The following is an 18,931-nucleotide window of genomic DNA, read 5'->3' on the forward strand; positions in this document are numbered from 1 at the left end:
AACTTCATTGTGGATCTCCACTGTCTTTCATAGTGGAATGACAGTAAATGTAGATGATTGCTTACAAAAGGAATGTTTTGCAAAGACTAGTTTTGTAAAAATTATGTCCCTATGTCTTTTTTTTCGGCGTAAGCTGTATTAAGCCAGCTTTTCACCTTAGCCTGACCTTTGTTAGCGTCCAATAGAGTTCAAATAAAACTTCCCGCGGCCAAGTACAGATGAATACACTTCATTGACTGCATTGGCTGATTTGAGAATACGACCAGAACATTGGGAACATGTCCGCGTCTTTGTAACACTGTTTAACTGCGTGTTCAGCATGAAACAATTTTATATCTAATGAAAAGGCTTAATAGATAGAACAGTTTTACACTCAATCTCGACATCAATACAGTTTGTGCGTCCACCTTTTATTTTCAGAAGATTTTCAGCGCGAGAACGTTTGCACTTAAAGGCTATTTTCTCATATTTATTACTAACTTCCATATTGACAGGTAACATGTTAAAGTATAGAGAGCAGTGGAAGCGAAGACTCACTTTAATACATTTCAACTCGCGAGGTATATCGGGTCAATTTGCGGCCACTGTGTGTGAATGTCAGAGTTTACATAGAGGTCATCGCTGCGTCTCTGCCCTATATGCTGATCGGAGTTCGCGGCCAGGAAAATAATCGTTACATAATAAAGACGCTATAGCGTGAACTAGATGAACTGGAATTTTCTTTAGACCAGACAGATGTTAAATGAAGATATCCAGCGATATCATATGGTATGTCAATAATACATTCTTAATGTGTTTTACAACAATACCATGATAAATATTATTTTTAATTAATTTAACAAGAATTATGCCATCATATTGACTAATGAATTAAGCATGAGCGCAATGATTCTCGATACTGTTAAAAATCGAATCAAATAGCAACGCCAGACAAACCACTAAAACAGGTTTGTTCGAAGAACGCGCGTATAAATATTTAAAATATATACGGATACTTCGCGTGTGGCCGGTTGACTCATATGTTTTAATTTCACTTCCATTCTTCTTTTGGTTTTCTGTTTTGTATCTATACGTTTATGACCAGCAATATGTAATAATGTAAAATAAGCCGCGAAAACTCCGCGTATTATCCCGTACTGCGTTTGCTGCAGCTAAGAACTGCACAGAAAAAGACATTCGCTATCTTTGATCTCATTCATTGAAGTCTTTACCTTTCATTAGCTGCAACCACAATCAACGCCGTATATCTTTTTTAAAGATATTTCTTGTTTCTCGTAAGAATATTTAGTCCCAAAATGTTTTCAACTTCTCTTGAACTACTCGGTGAATTTTTCACAAACTGTAACAGATGAATGACCTTAATGCTTTCATGATTGCACAAAAAGAAATTAAATTGGCTGCGACAAGTTTTAACAGAATCATGGCCTTTTGTCTGTTTTTCATTTATGGAATGTATAGTGAATTTGTCTGTTTTCAAAAATGTGTTGTAGAGGTATCAGTGTCTGTGACACATTTCTAGTTGAGTCTGGATCTATGCTAACCGCGTTTGGCATAAGGCTAATTTTCACATTATGCTGCTTATATGATGCTGTGTGAGATTTCACTGTTCATTAAATTGGTTCCCAAGAGATGACTTTTTGCGTTTCTGATATAAAATCTCAAGTTTTTATTTGATTACATGTGAATATCCTCTGTGATTGAAATGTTGAGAAATATCCAATCGCTTGCTAGAAAGATAATCATGTAAATATAGATTCATATGCTAAAGAAAAGGCATATTTGTTTAATTTCAAACATTTAAGGTCAATAAAAAAAAATCCTTAAACTTTTATGCACTACCATTTGCGACAGGGATAGACTGTTCAAATTACTTACTAGAAGTGTCTAGCATGAGGAGGTTGTTTGGCAACACAAAACTTCCATTTGTCCAAAGGTTGAGATCACAATATAGGGTCAAAGATCCCATTTAAGATTTAAATTCTTGATACTTTGTCCTGTTGTAACTTAATCTGTCATGGATTTTTAAATAACTTGACAGTATTATGAGATGCATGTCAATAGGTCCAATTTCATACTTCAAGGTTGTAAGAAAAAATATGAAAAGGTCTATGATTAAGGTCTCCAAAAATGGTCGAAATCAACTTGTGTAAATGGGTATTGTGGTGACAGCAATTATCATGTGCTGGTATCAGTGTTCTAGGGCGCTGAGTTGAGAGTCCTATGTACTGGTATCAGTGTTCTAGGGCGCTGAGTTGAGAGTCCTATCATGTACTGGTATCAGTGTTCTAGGGCGCTGAGTTGAGAGTCCTATGTACTGGTATCAGTGTTCTAGGGCGCTGAGTTGAGAGTCCTATGGCCATATGACTAATTTTCTAGGCAGTAATAGTTTAACAAGAATAAATCATGTCAGGAGAACCTAGGAAATATAAAGTCATTGGCCAGGAGTAGTAAATTAAATCAAGACAATTCTTTTGGCTTGTCAAATGTCTTTTCTTTTTCTCCCAAAAATTGACCAGAAAATGGAAGCCACAGTCTTGTTTAAAGGTTGAGCGTGGGCTGATGTATGGTTTCGTGTCATTATGACTGTCACAGTTGCTGAGAAAAGTAGTTACTGATGTGTGGTCAATGATTCCTCAGAGCAACTCTGGTGTGTAACAGGATGCAGGACATGTGATTGTTTCACCCTTTACCACTTAGAAACGTATTTTGACGCATTTGTAGTCCCTTAGAAAGTTAACTTTAATTAAAGACTTTTTTTGCTAGATTCAAGCTTTAAAGGTTTCATTTCCAACCCTTAGATACTGATGAGCAACAAACAGCATAAAACCTGAACAGACTGCAAGTAACTTTGCACATAGCCATTTTCACCTTGCCTCACAGTGAAAAAGGTTAAAGCAAATGTAGAAACAAAAACTAAAGAAGAAAAACAACAGTTTGGAGTTAACTAATAATTTATTAAAATTATTAGCTCATCTTTTTTTTGAAAAAAAATTATGAACTATTGTCATCACGTTGGCGTCGGCGTCTGGTTAAGTTTTGCGTTTAGGTCCACTTTTCTCATAAAGTATCAATGCTATTGCATTCAAACTTGGTACACTTACTTACTATCATGAGGGGACTGGGCAGGCAAAGTTAGATAACTCTGGCTTGCATTTTGACAAAATTAAAGCCCTTTTTATACTTAGAAAATTGAAAATTTTGGTTTAGTTTTATGTTTAGGTCCATTTTATTCCTTAAGTATCAAAGCTATTGCTTTCATACATGCAACACTTACTAACTATCATAAGGGGACTGTGCAGGCAAAGTTATGTAACTCTGACTGGCATTTTGACAAAATTATGTGCCCTTTTTATACTTAGAAAATTGAAAATTTGGTTAAGTTTTGTGTTTAGGTCCACTTTTTATCTAAAGTATCAAAGCTATTGCTTTCATACTTGCAACACTTATTTACTATCGTAAGGGGACTGTGGAGGCAAAGTTATGTAACTCTGACTGGCATTTTGACAGAATTGTGGGCCCTTTATACTTGAAAATTTGGTTAAGTTTTGTGTTTTGGTCCACTTTACCCCTAAAGTATCATAGATGTTGCTTTCATACTTGAAACACTCGCAAACTATCATAAGGGGACAGTAAAGGACAAGTTGCATAACTCTGTTTGTCATTTTTACGGAATTATGGCCCTTTTTTGACTTAGTAACTTTTAATATATGATTACATTTTGTGTTTAGATCCACTTTACTTCTAAAGTATCAAGGCTATTGCTTTCAAACTTCAAATACTTTTATGCTATCATGAGGGTACTATACCTGGCAAGTTGAATTTTACCTTGACCTTTGAATGACCTTGACTAGATCATCTAATAAATGGCCACCACACCCTCACACTATAACCCCCCCCACCCCCCACCCCAAAAAAATATGCCCCCGGTAGGGTGGCATATAGCAGTTGAACTGTCCATCAGAATGTCAGTATGTCAGTCAGTCTGTCCGTCCGTCTGAAATTACTTTAAAAATGGCCATAACTTTTTCACTATTGAAGATAGCAACTTGTTATTTGGCATGCATGTGTATCTCATGGAGCCGCACTTTTTGAGTGGTGAAAGGTCAAGGTCATCCTACACAGTCAAATGTCAAATATATGGCGTCTGTCTGTCCGAAAACTTAAACATTGGCCATAACTTTTTAATATTGAAGATAGCAACTTGATATGTGGCATGCATGAAGCTGCACATTTTGAGTGGTGGAAGGTCAAGGTCATCCTTCAAGGTAAAAAAAAACAACAAAAAATTCAAAGCGGCGTTCTCATGAAGCTGCACATTTTGAGTGGTGGAAGTTCAAGGTCAAGGTCATCTTTCAAGGTCAAGGTCATCCTTCAAGGTCAAAGGTAAAAAAAATCAAAATCAAAGCAGCGTTCTTATGAATATGCACATTTTGATAGTGGAAGTTCAAGGTCAAGGTCATCCTTCAAGGTCAAGGTCATCCTTCAAGGTCAAAGGTCAAAAAAATATATATTTCAAAGCGGCGTTCTCATAAAGATACACATTTTGGGTGGTGGAAGTTCAAGGTCAAGGTCATCCTTCAAGGTCAAAGGTAAATTTTTTTAAATAATAAAGACATCAATTGTCCATTCCTACCATAATGATTTTTACATTCAGGAACCAAATTGTTTAATGTTTATTCACTACTGGTTAATATTGCATGCTTAAGCTATATTCTGTTCACATGTGTACATTACCTTTTTGACAGTTTGGCTCTTGCTCACATAGCACCAAAACCTTTGCAGGGCCGTCTCTTGCCACCAGGGGAAGCCACCCACATCCCTCATGAGGGGGAATTTCGCGTTGTTTTGGGCGAAAAGGGGAATTTAAGAAGATCTTTTCACCAACCATTCAACACCTAAAATTGCTATATTTTAATGTGATTTACATAAATATACATTTAATCAAAGGTTAGTAGCATTATACCAGCTGGCAACATAGGTATAAATGTAACAAGAAATATTTTTTTAAAAGATATACGGCGTTGATAGTTCAATGAATGAGATCAAGGATAGCGAATGTCTTTTTTCTGTGCAGTTCTAAGCTGCATCACACGCAGTACGGGATGTTACGCGGAGTTTTCACTGCTTTTTTTACATTATTACATATTGCTGGTCATAAACCTATAGATACAAAACAGAAAACCAAAAGAAGAATGGAAGTGAAATTAAAACATATGAGTCAACCTGCCAAACGCGAAGTATCCGTATTTATAGGCGCGTTCTTCGAACAAACCTGTTTTAGTGGTTTGTCGGGCATTGCTATTTGATTCGATAAATAACAGTATCGATAATCATAGCACTCATGCTTAATACATTGGTCAATATGGTGGAATAATTATTGTTAAATTAATCAAAAATAATATTTATCATTGTATTGTTGAAAACACATTAAGAATCTACATATTTCTGGTCTAAAGAAAATTCCAGGTCACCTAGTTCACGGATAGCGTATTTATTATATAACTATATTTTACTGGCCGCGAACTCCGGTGATGACCTGTATATAAACTGTGACATTCATACACTGGCCGCGAATTGACCCGATACCTCGCGTGTTGAAATGCAATGTATTAAAGTGAGGCCTCGCTTCCACTGCTCTTTATACTTTTACATGTTAACATGTTGACAAGAATATGGAAGTAAGTACTAAATATGAGAACATAGCCTTTAAATATAAACGCGTTGCGCTGGTAATTCTCTGAAAATAAAAGGTGCACGCACAAACTGTATTGATGTCGAGAATTGAGTGTAAAACTGTTCTATCTATTAAGCCTTTTCATTAGAAATAAAATTGTTTCATGCAGTAAAACAGTATTACAAAGACGCGGATATGTTTCCAATGTTCTGGTGGAATACTCAAATCAGCCAATGGAATAAATGAAGTGTATTCATTCGTTCCTAGCCGCGGGAAATTTTATTTGAATTGATTATGAAGTGTTGTCAAGTTGTCAATATTGTACTAATTTTGGTTCAAGCCATGGTGTTGCATAAGGAAATCAACTAAATATTGCATTTTATGTACCAAAAAATAAAAATAAAATTTGGGTGGGTGGGGGGACCCTCAATTGGGATCTTTCTGGCTGGAAATTGGGAAATTAGTAGTTGTTCCCACTTAGGAAAAGTGTAGTTTTCCAGTCCTTATAAATAAGGAAAAATATTGCTGCAAGTTCAAGATCACTGTTACTAAAAAAAGAAGACCTAGCTTGGAATTGCACTTGGGGCTAGTCTGGTCAAGGAGCTTGTAATTGCTCTTGGGGCTGGTCTGGTCAAGGAGCTTGGAATTGCACTTGGGGCTAGTCTGGTTCAGGAGCTTAGAATTGCACTTGGGGCTAGTCTGGTTCAGGAGCTTGGAATTGCACTTGGGGCTTGTCTGGTCAAAGAGCTTGGAATTGCACTTGGGGCTGGTCTGGTCAAGGAGCTTGGAATTGCTCTTGGGGCTTGTCTGGTCAAAGAGCTTGGAATTGCACTTGGGGCTAGTCTGGTCAAAGAGCTTGTAATTGCACTTGGGGCTTGTCTGGTCAAAGAGCTTGTAATTGCACTTGGGGCTAGTCTGGTCAAAGAGCTTGTAATTGCACTTGGGGCTAGTCTGGTCAAAGAGCTTGTAATTGCACTTGGGGCTTGTCTGGTCAAAGAGCTTGGAATTGCACTTGGGGCTGGTCTGGTTCAGGAGCTTGGAATTGCACTTGGGGCTTGTCTGGTCAAAGAGCTTGGAATTGCACTTGGGGCTGGTCTGGTCAAGGAGCTTGGAATTGCTCTTGGGGCTTGTCTGGTCAAAGAGCTTGGAATTGCACTTGGGGCTAGTCTGGTCAAAGAGCTTGTAATTGCACTTGGGGCTTGTCTGGTCAAAGAGCTTGTAATTGCACTTGGGGCTAGTCTGGTCAAAGAGCTTGTAATTGCACTTGGGGCTAGTCTGGTCAAAGAGCTTGTAATTGCACTTGGGGCTTGTCTGGTCAAAGAGCTTGGAATTGCACTTGGGGCTGGTCTGGTCAAGGAGCTTGGAATTGCACTTGGGGCTAGTCTGGTTCAGGAGCTTGGAATTGCACTTGGGGCTAGTCTGGTTCAGGAGCTTGGAATTGCACTTGGGGCTAGTCTGGTCAAAGAGCTTGTAATTGCACTTGGGGCTAGTCTGGTCAAAGAGCTTGTAATTGCACTTGGGGCTAGTCTGGTCAAAGAGCTTGTAATTGCACTTGGGGCTTGTCTGGTCAAAGAGCTTGGAATTGCACTTGGGGCTGGTCTGGTCAAGGAGCTTGGAATTGCACTTGGGGCTAGTCTGGTCAAAGAGCTTGGAATTGCACTTGGGGCTTGTCTGGTCAAAGAGCTTGGAATTGCACTTGGGGCTAGTCTGGTCAAAGAGCTTGTAATTGCACTTGGGGCTAGTCTGGTCAAAGAGCTTGTAATTGCACTTGGGGCTAGTCTGGTCAAAGAGCTTGTAATTGCACTTGGGGCTTGTCTGGTCAAGGAGCTTGGAATTGCACTTGGGGCTAGTCTGGTCAAATAGCTTGGAATTGCACTTGGGGCTTGTCTGGTCAAGGAGCTTGGAATTGCACTTGGGGCTGGTCTGGTCAAGGAGCTTGGAATTGTACTTGGGGCTAGTCTGGTTCAGGAGCTTAGAATTGCACTTGGAGCCAGTCTTGTCAATGCTTGGAATCGCACTTGGGGCTTGTCCAGTCGAGGAGCTTGGAATTGTTCTTGGGGCTAGTCTGGTCAAAGAGCTTGTAATTGCACTTGGGGCTAGTCTGGTCAAAGAGCTTGTAATTGCACTTGGGGCTAGTCTGGTCAAAGAGCTTGGAATTGCACTTGGGGCTAGTCTGGTCAAAGAGCTTGGAATTGCACTTGGGGCTAGTCTGGTCAAAGAGCTTGTAATTGCACTTGGGGCTAGTCTGGTCAAAGAGCTTGGAATTGCACTTGGGGCTTGTCTGGTCAAAGAGCTTGGAATTGCACTTGGGGCTTGTCTGGTCAAAGAGCTTGTAATTGCACTTGGGGCTAGTCTGGTCAAAGAGCTTGGAATTGTACTTGGGGCTAGTCTGGTCAAAGAGCTTGTAATTGCACTTGGGGCTAGTCTGGTCAAAGAGCTTGGAATTGCACTTGGGGCTTGTCTGGTCAAAGAGCTTGGAATTGCACTTGGGGCTTGTCTGGTCAAAGAGCTTGTAATTGCACTTGGGGCTAGTCTGGTCAAAGAGCTTGGAATTGCACTTGGGGCTTGTCTGGTCAAAGAGCTTGTAATTGCATTTGGGGCTAGTCTGGTCAAAGAGCTTGGAATTGTACTTTGGGCTAGTCTGGTGAAAGAGCTTGTAATTGCACTTGGGGCTAGTCTGGTCAAAAAGCTTGGAATTGTACTTGGGGCTAGTCTGGTCAAAGAGCTTGTAATTGTACTTGGGGCTAGTCTGGTCAAAGAGCTTGGAATTGCACTTGGGGCTTGTCTGGTCAAGGAGCTTGGAATTGTACGTGGGGCTAGTCTGCTCAAAGAGCTTGGAATTGCACTTGGGGCTAGTCTGGTCAAAGAGCTTGTAATTGCATGTGGGGCTAGTCTGCTCAAAGAGCTTGGAATTGCACTTGGGGCTTGTCTGGTCAAAGAGCTTGGAATTGCACTTGGGGCTTGTCTGGTCAAAGAGCTTGGAATTGTACTTGGGGCTAGTCTGGTCAAAGAGCTTGTAATTGCACTTGGGGCTAGTCTGGTCAAAGAGCTTGGAATTGCACTTGGGGCTTGTCTGGTCAAGGAGCTTGTAATTGCACTTGGGGCTAGTCTGGTTCAGGAGCTTGGAATTGCACTTGGGGCTTGTCTGGTCAAAGAGCTTGGAATTGCACTTGGGGCTGGTCTGGTCAAGGAGCTTGGAATTGCTCTTGGGGCTTGTCTGGTCAAAGAGCTTGTAATTGCACTTGGGGCTAGTCTGGTCAAAGAGCTTGTAATTGCACTTGGGGCTTGTCTGGTCAAAGAGCTTGTAATTGCACTTGGGGCTAGTCTGGTCAAAGAGCTTGTAATTGCACTTGGGGCTAGTCTGGTCAAAGAGCTTGTAATTGCACTTGGGGCTTGTCTGGTCAAAGAGCTTGGAATTGCACTTGGGGCTGGTCTGGTCAAGGAGCTTGGAATTGCACTTGGGGCTAGTCTGGTTCAGGAGCTTGGAATTGCACTTGGGGCTAGTCTGGTTCAGGAGCTTGGAATTGCACTTGGGGCTAGTCTGGTCAAAGAGCTTGTAATTGCACTTGGGGCTAGTCTGGTCAAAGAGCTTGTAATTGCACTTGGGGCTAGTCTGGTCAAAGAGCTTGTAATTGCACTTGGGGCTTGTCTGGTCAAAGAGCTTGGAATTGCACTTGGGGCTGGTCTGGTCAAGGAGCTTGGAATTGCACTTGGGGCTAGTCTGGTCAAAGAGCTTGGAATTGCACTTGGGGCTTGTCTGGTCAAGGAGCTTGGAATTGCACTTGGGGCTAGTCTGGTCAAAGAGCTTGTAATTGCACTTGGGGCTAGTCTGGTCAAAGAGCTTGTAATTGCACTTGGGGCTAGTCTGGTCAAAGAGCTTGTAATTGCACTTGGGGCTTGTCTGGTCAAGGAGCTTGGAATTGCACTTGGGGCTAGTCTGGTCAAAGAGCTTGGAATTGCACTTGGGGCTTGTCTGGTCAAGGAGCTTGGAATTGCACTTGGGGCTGGTCTGGTCAAGGAGCTTGGAATTGTACTTGGGGCTAGTCTGGTTCAGGAGCTTAGAATTGCACTTGGAGCCAGTCTTGTCAATGCTTGGAATCGCACTTGGGGCTTGTCCAGTCGAGGAGCTTGGAATTGTTCTTGGGGCTAGTCTGGTCAAAGAGCTTGTAATTGCACTTGGGGCTAGTCTGGTCAAAGAGCTTGTAATTGCACTTGGGGCTAGTCTGGTCAAAGAGCTTGGAATTGCACTTGGGGCTAGTCTGGTCAAAGAGCTTGGAATTGCACTTGGGGCTAGTCTGGTCAAAGAGCTTGTAATTGCACTTGGGGCTAGTCTGGTCAAAGAGCTTGGAATTGCACTTGGGGCTTGTCTGGTCAAAGAGCTTGGAATTGCACTTGGGGCTTGTCTGGTCAAAGAGCTTGTAATTGCACTTGGGGCTAGTCTGGTCAAAGAGCTTGGAATTGTACTTGGGGCTAGTCTGGTCAAAGAGCTTGTAATTGCACTTGGGGCTAGTCTGGTCAAAGAGCTTGGAATTGCACTTGGGGCTTGTCTGGTCAAAGAGCTTGGAATTGCAATTGGGGCTTGTCTGGTCAAAGAGCTTGTAATTGCACTTGGGGCTAGTCTGGTCAAAGAGCTTGGAATTGCACTTGGGGCTTGTCTGGTCAAAGAGCTTGTAATTGCATTTGGGGCTAGTCTGGTCAAAGAGCTTGGAATTGTACTTGGGGCTAGTCTGGTCAAAGAGCTTGTAATTGCACTTGGGGCTAGTCTGGTCAAAAAGCTTGGAATTGTACTTGGGGCTAGTCTGGTCAAAGAGCTTGTAATTGTACTTGGGGCTAGTCTGGTCAAAGAGCTTGGAATTGCACTTGGGGCTTGTCTGGTCAAGGAGCTTGGAATTGTACGTGGGGCTAGTCTGCTCAAAGAGCTTGGAATTGCACTTGGGGCTAGTCTGGTCAAAGAGCTTGTAATTGCACGTGGGGCTAGTCTGCTCAAAGAGCTTGGAATTGCACTTGGGGCTTGTCTGGTCAAAGAGCTTGGAATTGCACTTGGGGCTTTGTCTGGTCAAAGAGCTTGGAATTGTACTTGGGGCTAGTCTGGTCAAAGAGCTTGTAATTGCACTTGGGGCTAGTCTGGTCAAAGAGCTTGGAATTGCACTTGGGGCTTGTCTGGTCAAAGAGCTTGGAATTGCACTTGGGGCTTGTCCGGTCAAAGAGCTTGTAATTGCACTTGGGGCTAGTCTGGTCAAAGAGCTTGGAATTGTACTTGGGGCTAGTCTGGTCAAAGAGCTTGTAATTGCATTTGGGGCTAGTCTGGTCAAAGAGCTTGGAATTGTACTTGGGGCTAGTCTGGTCAAAGAGCTTGTAATTGCACTTGGGGCTAGTCTGGTCAAAAAGCTTGGAATTGCACTTGGGGCTTGTCTGGTCAAGGAGCTTGGAATTGTACGTGGGGCTAGTCTGCTCAAAGAGCTTGGAATTGCACTTGGGGCTAGTCTGGTCAAAGAGCTTGTAATTGTACGTGGGGCTAGTCTGCTCAAAGAGCTTGGAATTGCACTTGGGGCTTGTCTGGTCAAAGAGCTTGGAATTGCACTTGGGGCTTGTCTGGTCAAAGAGCTTGGAATTGTACTTGGGGCTAGTCTGGTCAAATAGCTTGTAATTGCACTTGGGGCTAGTCTGGTCAAAGAGCTTGGAATTGCACTTGGGGCTTGTCTGGTCAAAGAGCTTGGAATTGCACTTGGGGCTTGTCTGGTCAAAGAGCTTGTAATTGCACTTGGGGCTAGTCTGGTCAAAGAGCTTGGAATTGTACTTGGGGCTAGTCTGGTCAAAGAGCTTGTAATTGCATTTGGGGCTAGTCTGGTCAAAGAGCTTGGAATTGTACTTGGGGCTAGTCTGGTCAAAGAGCTTGTAATTGCACTTGGGGCTAGTCTGGTCAAAAAGCTTGGAATTGCACTTGGGGCTTGTCTGGTCAAGGAGCTTGTAATTGCACTTGGGGCTAGTCTGGTCAAAGAGCTTGGAATTGCACTTGGGGCTAGTCTGGTCAAAGAGCTTGGAATTGCACTTGGGGCTAGTCTGGTCAAAGAGCTTGTAATTGCACTTGGGGCTAGTCTGGTCAAAGAGCTTGGAATTGCACTTGGGGCTTGTCTGGTCAAAGAGCTTGTAATTGCACTTGGGGCTTGTCTGGTCAAAGAGCTTGTAATTGCACTTGGGGCTAGTCTGGTCAAAGAGCTTGGAATTGTACTTGGGGCTAGTCTGGTCAAAGAGCTTGTAATTGCACTTGGGGCTAGTCTGGTCAAAGAGCTTGGAATTGCACTTGGGGCTTGTCTGGTCAAAGAGCTTGGAATTGCACTTGGGGCTTGTCTGGTCAAAGAGCTTGTAATTGCACTTGGGGCTAGTCTGGTCAAAGAGCTTGGAATTGTACTTGGGGCTAGTCTGGTCAAAGAGCTTGTAATTGCATTTGGGGCTAGTCTGGTCAAAGAGCTTGGAATTGTACTTGGGGCTAGTCTGGTCAAAGAGCTTGTAATTGCACTTGGGGCTAGTCTGGTCAAAAAGCTTGGAATTGCACTTGGGGCTTGTCTGGTCAAGGAGCTTGGAATTGCACTTGGGGCTTGTCTGGTCAAGGAGCTTGGAATTGCACGTGGGGCTAGTCTGCTCAAAGAGCTTGGAATTGCACTTGGGGCTTGTCTGGTCAAAGAGCTTGGAATTGCACTTGGGGCTTGTCTGGTCAAAGAGCTTGGAATTGTACTTGGGGCTAGTCTGGTCAAAGAGCTTGTAATTGCACTTGGGGCTAGTCTGGTCAAAGAGCTTGTAATTGCATTTGGGGCTTGTCTGGTCTAAGAGCTTGGAATCGCACTTGGGGCTTGTCTGGTCAAGGAACTTGGAATAGCACTTGGGGCTAGTCTGGTCAAGGAGCTTGGAATTGCACTTGGGGCTTGTCTGGTCAAGGAGCTTGGAATTGCACTTGGGGCTTGTCTGGTCTAAGAGCTTGGAATCGCACTTGGGGCTTGTCTGGTCAAGGAACTTGGAATAGCACTTGGGGCTAGTCTGGTCAAGGAGCTTGGAATTGCACTTGGGGCTGGTCTGGTCAAGGAGCTTGGAATTGTACTTGAGCCAGTCTTGTCAAGGCTTTGAATTGCACTTGGGGCTTGTCCAGTCGAGGAGCTTGTAATTGCACTTGGGTCTAGTCTAGTCAAAAAGCTTGGAATTGTACTTGGGGCTAGTCTGGTCAAAGAGCTTGGAATTTCAATTGGGGCTTGTCTGGTCAAGGAGCTTGGGATTGTACTTGGGGCTAGTCTGGTCAAAGAGCTTGAAATTGCACTTGGGGCTAGTCTGGTCAAAGAGCTTGTAATTGCACTTGGGGCTTGTCTGGTCAAGGAGCTTGGAATCGTACTTGGGGCTAGTCTGGTCAAAGAGCTTGAAATTGCACTTGGGGCTTGTCTGGTCAAGGACCTTGGAATCGTACTTGGGGCTAGTCTGGTTAAAGAGCTTGAAATTGCACTTGGGGCTTGTCTGGTTAAGAAGCTTGGAATCGTACTTGGGGCTAGTCTGGTCAAAGAGCTTGGAATTGCACTTGGGGCTGGTCTCGTCAAGGAGCTTGGAATTGCACATGGGCCTTGTCTGGTCAAAGAGCTTGGAATTGTACTTGGGGCTGGTCAGGTCAAGGTCATGGTCATTATTATAAAAAAACGCAAGTGGCTTACTCTCTGTAATTAAGAGTTTGGGTGGAGGAAATGTAATATAAACTCTCTATGCATGTACATTAAAGATTGGCCTAGCTTGTGATAGTACTTGGGGCCAGTTGGGTCAATGTCTTTTGAAAACTAATTGGGACCAGTTGGGTCAAGATTAAGGTCACTGTTTCTAAAATATATAAAATTTGTTTTCTCTCAATAGCTGGAGTTATATTTTGGTATTATTCTGAATTTTTGTTTGTTGGTAGCTTACATGCACACAGCTTTGCATTGAATTTATGACCAGTTGGATCAAGGTAAAGGTTACTGTGATTTAAAATATAAAAATTGTTTTCCAATCAATAGTTTGAGTTTGGATTTAAGTATTAAACTGAAATTGTGTGTTTAAGTAACTTTCTGCCAGAGCTAGCTTAGAATTGAACAATTATTTAAATTAATACATTAAAGGCAATTGTTCACAGTTTTTTCAAAATGACAATATTAAAACAAATGTGATAAATTGAAAAAGGGATGCATGATTTATTGAAACAAGCAAAGGAAGACTCTTTATAAAGAACAAGATACAAAAAAAAGTATTGTTAATTGATAATCATCAATTGAAATTAGATAAATTATAAATAGTTTGTAACGCTTATAGTCTATAATTTAGCTCATAGTGTATTACAGACATACCAGTTGAAAGTACCTTCCTAAATGCAAAAATCTTGTATTGTTCTTTGGTAGTACCCAAAGATTTTACTTCTAGAGGTCTCAGGATCAGAGGCCAAAGCAGATTTCCCTTTATATTTAATATTTTGCTTGTTGTCATCATTATTTTAAATGATTCAAAATATTGCAGTTTTGTTTGTAAATTCATTTGATGGCATTTTTCATCACTACAAAAATCTGTGAAGTCCATTTAAAAATTGAAAACCTGCTCCCCTGATGTTGTGATGTTTTGATTGATTTCAGCAATCATATTGTGATTGCTTTCAGGTGTTCGTTGAGACAACATTTGGTGCAAACAACTCCATTGCCCCCATAACTAGAGTGACCTCTTTTGGTAAGTAGGTTTTGTTGCTATTTATTAGCGCAGTGTTTTTGGAGAAAACCCCAGGTATTGTCATAGCCAGCTCACATGTCATCTGACGTCCGCCGTCTGACGTCCCCCGTCCCTGTGGTGCTAAAACCTTAACATTGGCTCTAAAATCAAAGTGTTTCCACCTACAACTTTGAAACTTCATATGCAGATGCACTTTGATGAGTTCTACACGCCACACCCATTTTGGGGTCACTAAAAAAAATATTTAAAAATCTGACAAGCTTTCATTTATTCAAAACTGCACCCGTAGCCGAGCATGGCACCCGTTATGAGGTGCTCTTGTTAGATGATACAATAATTTTTGGCTCATTAAAGCAGTTGACATTCTTATTAATCCTGTATTTTGACGCATTTGTTGTCCCATAGAAAGTTATATTTAATATAAGACCTTTCTTACTAGATTCAAGCTTTTAAGGCAACATTTGGAACCTTTAGATTCTGATGAGCAGCAAACAGCATAAAACCTGAACAGACTGCAAGTTACTCCCAGGCTGTTCTGGTTTTATGGTGTTTGCACTTAGCCATTTTCACTTTGTTTCTAAGTGGGAAAGGGTTAAATCTCAGCCACATTGGGAAATGGTTTTGTTCTGTTGAAAAACTTTGCTTATAGGAAGGAGGCAGTTTCTCTTATGGTAAAAATCTTGTGAATACAAGTTAAATGTTAGCCCAATCATCATGGAACTTGCTTAAAACATTTGTTCTTATGATATCTCAGCTATGTTAAAAAATGGTTCCGTTTTGGGTGAAAAGCATATCTGCCAGGTTGTGGGGCTTCTTTACTGTTAAATTCCTCTGGGTCTCAGATGAGGGCCTTGGACCCTCTGGCCCTCATGATGTAATACTGTAAACGTATAGAAATTCGTCGGTATGAAATTTTGTGTTGTAATAAAAAACAACTAATGCGTTGACACGTTATTTCGTGGATTTCAAATTAAAAAAAACTAATTCGTTGATATGTAATTTCGTGGATTTCAAATTTTCGGGGAAGACTGACCGTCATAATAATTAAACTTTTATTAAAACAACCAGAGTAATAACGAAGCATTATCTGCTAATCTGTGTTGACAGCAAGACTTAAGGTTAATGTGCACTGAAGCATGAAAGTGTTGCCGATAATTGTCGATAAAAGCGATAAAGTGGCACGCTTGTTGGTCCCCGCTCGCTAATTGCCATCAATGTTGTTTTGACAATATTTGTAATTCTCAGCGCAATCGGTCCCCAAGTAGTAACAATTGAGTAATAAGGTCCCCAAAATAAAACCGTTATCTCTCTCGTCTCTTTTAACTTTAATTGGCACTAATTGACATACGTGATAAATCTGAAAACTGTGCAAAAAATGATATTTTATATTAACACACTACTTGTTATTCATACTCAGTAATCATTAACATCGTAGTTCTTATCATACTAAGTAATCATAAACATCTTAGTTTAAACATATATAATTTAGGCCAAATGAGTGGAAAATAACAATACCATTTTTAATTCGGAAATATTTTAATTAGTCAAGATATAGTGTAATGTGACGTACTGAAGTGAAGTAACTATAACAAAAACAAATATCTCGGATTACCGACAGCAAAAGACAATGTCGGAAATGACATACGGAAATTACCGATTTCGGATTAAAAATGTATAAATAATCACTGGTACTTGAATTCGTGGTTCAGCGGACCAACGAAATCCACGAAAATTCGTACCACACAGTACTAGAATCAACTTATCCTGTCTTTGACTATTCTTGTCTACATTTTCTTCATTATTTTTGTTACAAAGCCACGTTCTGGCATGTTTATCTCAGTTTGGCAGTTTTTTTTATGTAGGGGAAAAAGCCATATACACTGCAACTCCAATATATCGCGGTTGAAGGGATCCAAAGATCGCGACTGTGATATATCCGGAGCGCGATATAAATTGTTAAGTTATTCATCATGTATATGTATGCATTAGCATAGTTTGGCAATCTCAAAACACACTATTTACTTACCATATTGATTTGTGTGTTACATCCATATGTTATTCATTGGTATAACACAAATCATTATTCCATGTAAGTATTTTGAAATGCATATAATTAAATTTGTAATCCGAAACATCATTGTCAAATGTTATTGTTCAAGAAAGCATGCACAAATTAGACCCATTTACAAAATAACGTCATTCACCTCATGAAAAGCATGGAAAGTTTGACAAACAGAGGGACATGATCCACCTCTCAATTAAAAGCAAATAATTTACACTGTATCTAAAGGGCAAAAATTGGTGAGATAGGTCAGTATTGACTTGTGACAATTACAATTGTATACAACTTCATGTGTTTACTGGTGCGTTTCGGCAGTTCAAAGCAAATTCAATAGAGAATGGTTAACACCCAAAATGACCTGTGATGTTTGACAAGTTGGATTATTGTTTTTAGCAGTACACAGGTGCTAGAGTGGTGTACAATGAGAGCATACAATCTGGTTAAAACTGGATTATGAATGTCGGATTAATCAGAAATTAAGGTGGGTGAAAAAAGGGTAAAATACAACTTTGACACGGATTTTATCTCATCAAATTCCAAGATTTTAAAGCATGTTATTGAGAGATTATGCTCATCAGAATTTTGGAGCCATAGTGGATTCGCGATATATTGGACAACGCGATATAACGGACCGTGATATATTGGAGTTGCAGTGTATTAATACATACAAAACAATCTTAAAAGAATTGAGAGTTTATTTCTTAGCTGTTTGCCATTCATATTGATTCCCCCATTGATTTACATCAGACATTAAAATGCTTGCTTTTAGTGAAGGTAACAGAATCTTATTTGCTCCAAGAAATTAAATGAAAACAGTAAAGTAATCCAAGCTCTTTTGAGACCACTAAATACTAAAACACTTTCCGATTGTTTTTGTTGTAACCTATTTAGACTTTGAAATATGCCTGTTAATAAATAAGGCAGAGGAATGTATGGCCCTATAAGACATTCTTGGTGATAGCTGTGCCTGAAGTCAAGAATTTCAATGTATTAAAATGTATTTATGATATCCATACCTCTGTTTAAAGTTCATTTAATCAAAGAGTGATTGGTTTATGAATCTCCAAAGGGACTTGTTCGCAGATATCTGTATCCAAGGAAAATTTCATTTAGAGATAATAATAACAAAACTATTATATTTGAAATACTTCATGAAAGGACGTTTACGTTGTCATTTCCTTGAAGCAAAACATATCTCTGCTATGATTGCAGGTGAGGACGTTGACAGTGCGATATCCTCTACAGCCGCCTCCACTGGCACATGTAACACGATCCTCAGTCATGGAGGAAGTACAGACTCCAGCGCGGTAGGACCTAGTGCAGACATTCTATAATATGAGCTGTGTTCTGGAAAAACTGGGCTTAATGCAAGTGCGTAAAGCGCAATTCCAGATTAGCTTGAGCAGTCCAAACAGGTTTATTAGGGACAACACTTTCCACCTAGACTTGATTTTGTTTAGAAAAAACTTTTTCAAACAAAACATTCCATAAAAACAGAATTTGTTGTCCCTGATTAGCCTATGCAAACTAGAATTGCTCATCTTAGGCCATGACTTTTATATTTCTTGGTTTACAAAACCGCAGACCCTAATTTTTGGAAAATGGGGGAAAAAAAATAATCGGAAAATCTTCTTTTTTATATATATTTTATTCCCAACCGCACTGGAAAACGAGCAAAACAAGAAAGAAAAACGATCCGGTTTGAGTACCGTTGCGAATAAAATCAAGTAAGTATAATGGACGACTGGTTCACATATATTGCAGAGATCGGGATAATTTTCAATGTTACACCTTATGTACCTGTCCTTTTATGGGCACTTCTCAAAACTTATTTCGGGTAAGAATTTCAGACAATAGAAAAATCAGCGTCAGTAAAATTTCGACCCCCATCAAATTTATTTCAGAGTCTGAGACGCAACTATATTGTTTAACTTGTTAATTAAATTAAACAAACCCGATATTATATTAGATAAAGAAGTACTACCTTGCAATTTGATAATTAGTATAAATAATCCAATAAAACACTGCCATTATTTACGATATATGTGTTTAGGAATTTGTAAACGCGTCACCCATAGTTAGGAATTGTACAGAAAGTTTGTAAATCGGAACAAATCGATATATCTTGGAAAATAATAGATAAATGTAATCACCGTTTCAATGCTTAGGGTCGAGTAATTTCGGCAAATCGGAACTCAACTTGTGTAAAACACTTGCTCAATTAACCGTTAAACACCACCTCCGTTCTCTGCAAAAGATTCATAGGCGGAGCAATTTACGTGCTATTATTAAATTGGAGAATTGCCATTGAGAAACAAACACACAATTGGTTCGGCATGTTGATTGCTAGACAAAGGAAGCCTATTTTGTCGGCGAGAAATTTGTCGCTTTATTGCTTTCAGACAAGAAAGCAGCTTTCCTTTGATGACGTCAAACTGTCAATTCACACCGACTGCGAATTTTAACTGATTCTT

At 40.4% G+C, this 18,931-nt stretch overlaps 1 protein-coding gene across 2 annotated transcripts in view; it reads left to right on the top strand.

Annotated features, from left to right (window-relative positions):
- The window catches only part of LOC127866673 (E3 ubiquitin-protein ligase TRAF7-like), a 138,038-nt gene that overhangs the window by 39,262 nt on the left and 79,845 nt on the right, over nt 1-18,931 (top strand). For both annotated transcript variants that reach the window (XM_052407412.1, XM_052407411.1), the window contains exons 2-3: nt 14,329-14,395; nt 17,670-17,764. In XM_052407412.1, the coding sequence (XP_052263372.1) occupies nt 14,329-14,395; nt 17,670-17,764 (162 nt within the window). The remainder of the gene's footprint in view (nt 1-14,328; nt 14,396-17,669; nt 17,765-18,931) is intronic.

This window comes from Dreissena polymorpha, chromosome 2 (genome assembly GCF_020536995.1).
Source record: "Dreissena polymorpha isolate Duluth1 chromosome 2, UMN_Dpol_1.0, whole genome shotgun sequence".
NCBI classification, from domain to species: domain Eukaryota; kingdom Metazoa; phylum Mollusca; class Bivalvia; order Myida; family Dreissenidae; genus Dreissena; species Dreissena polymorpha.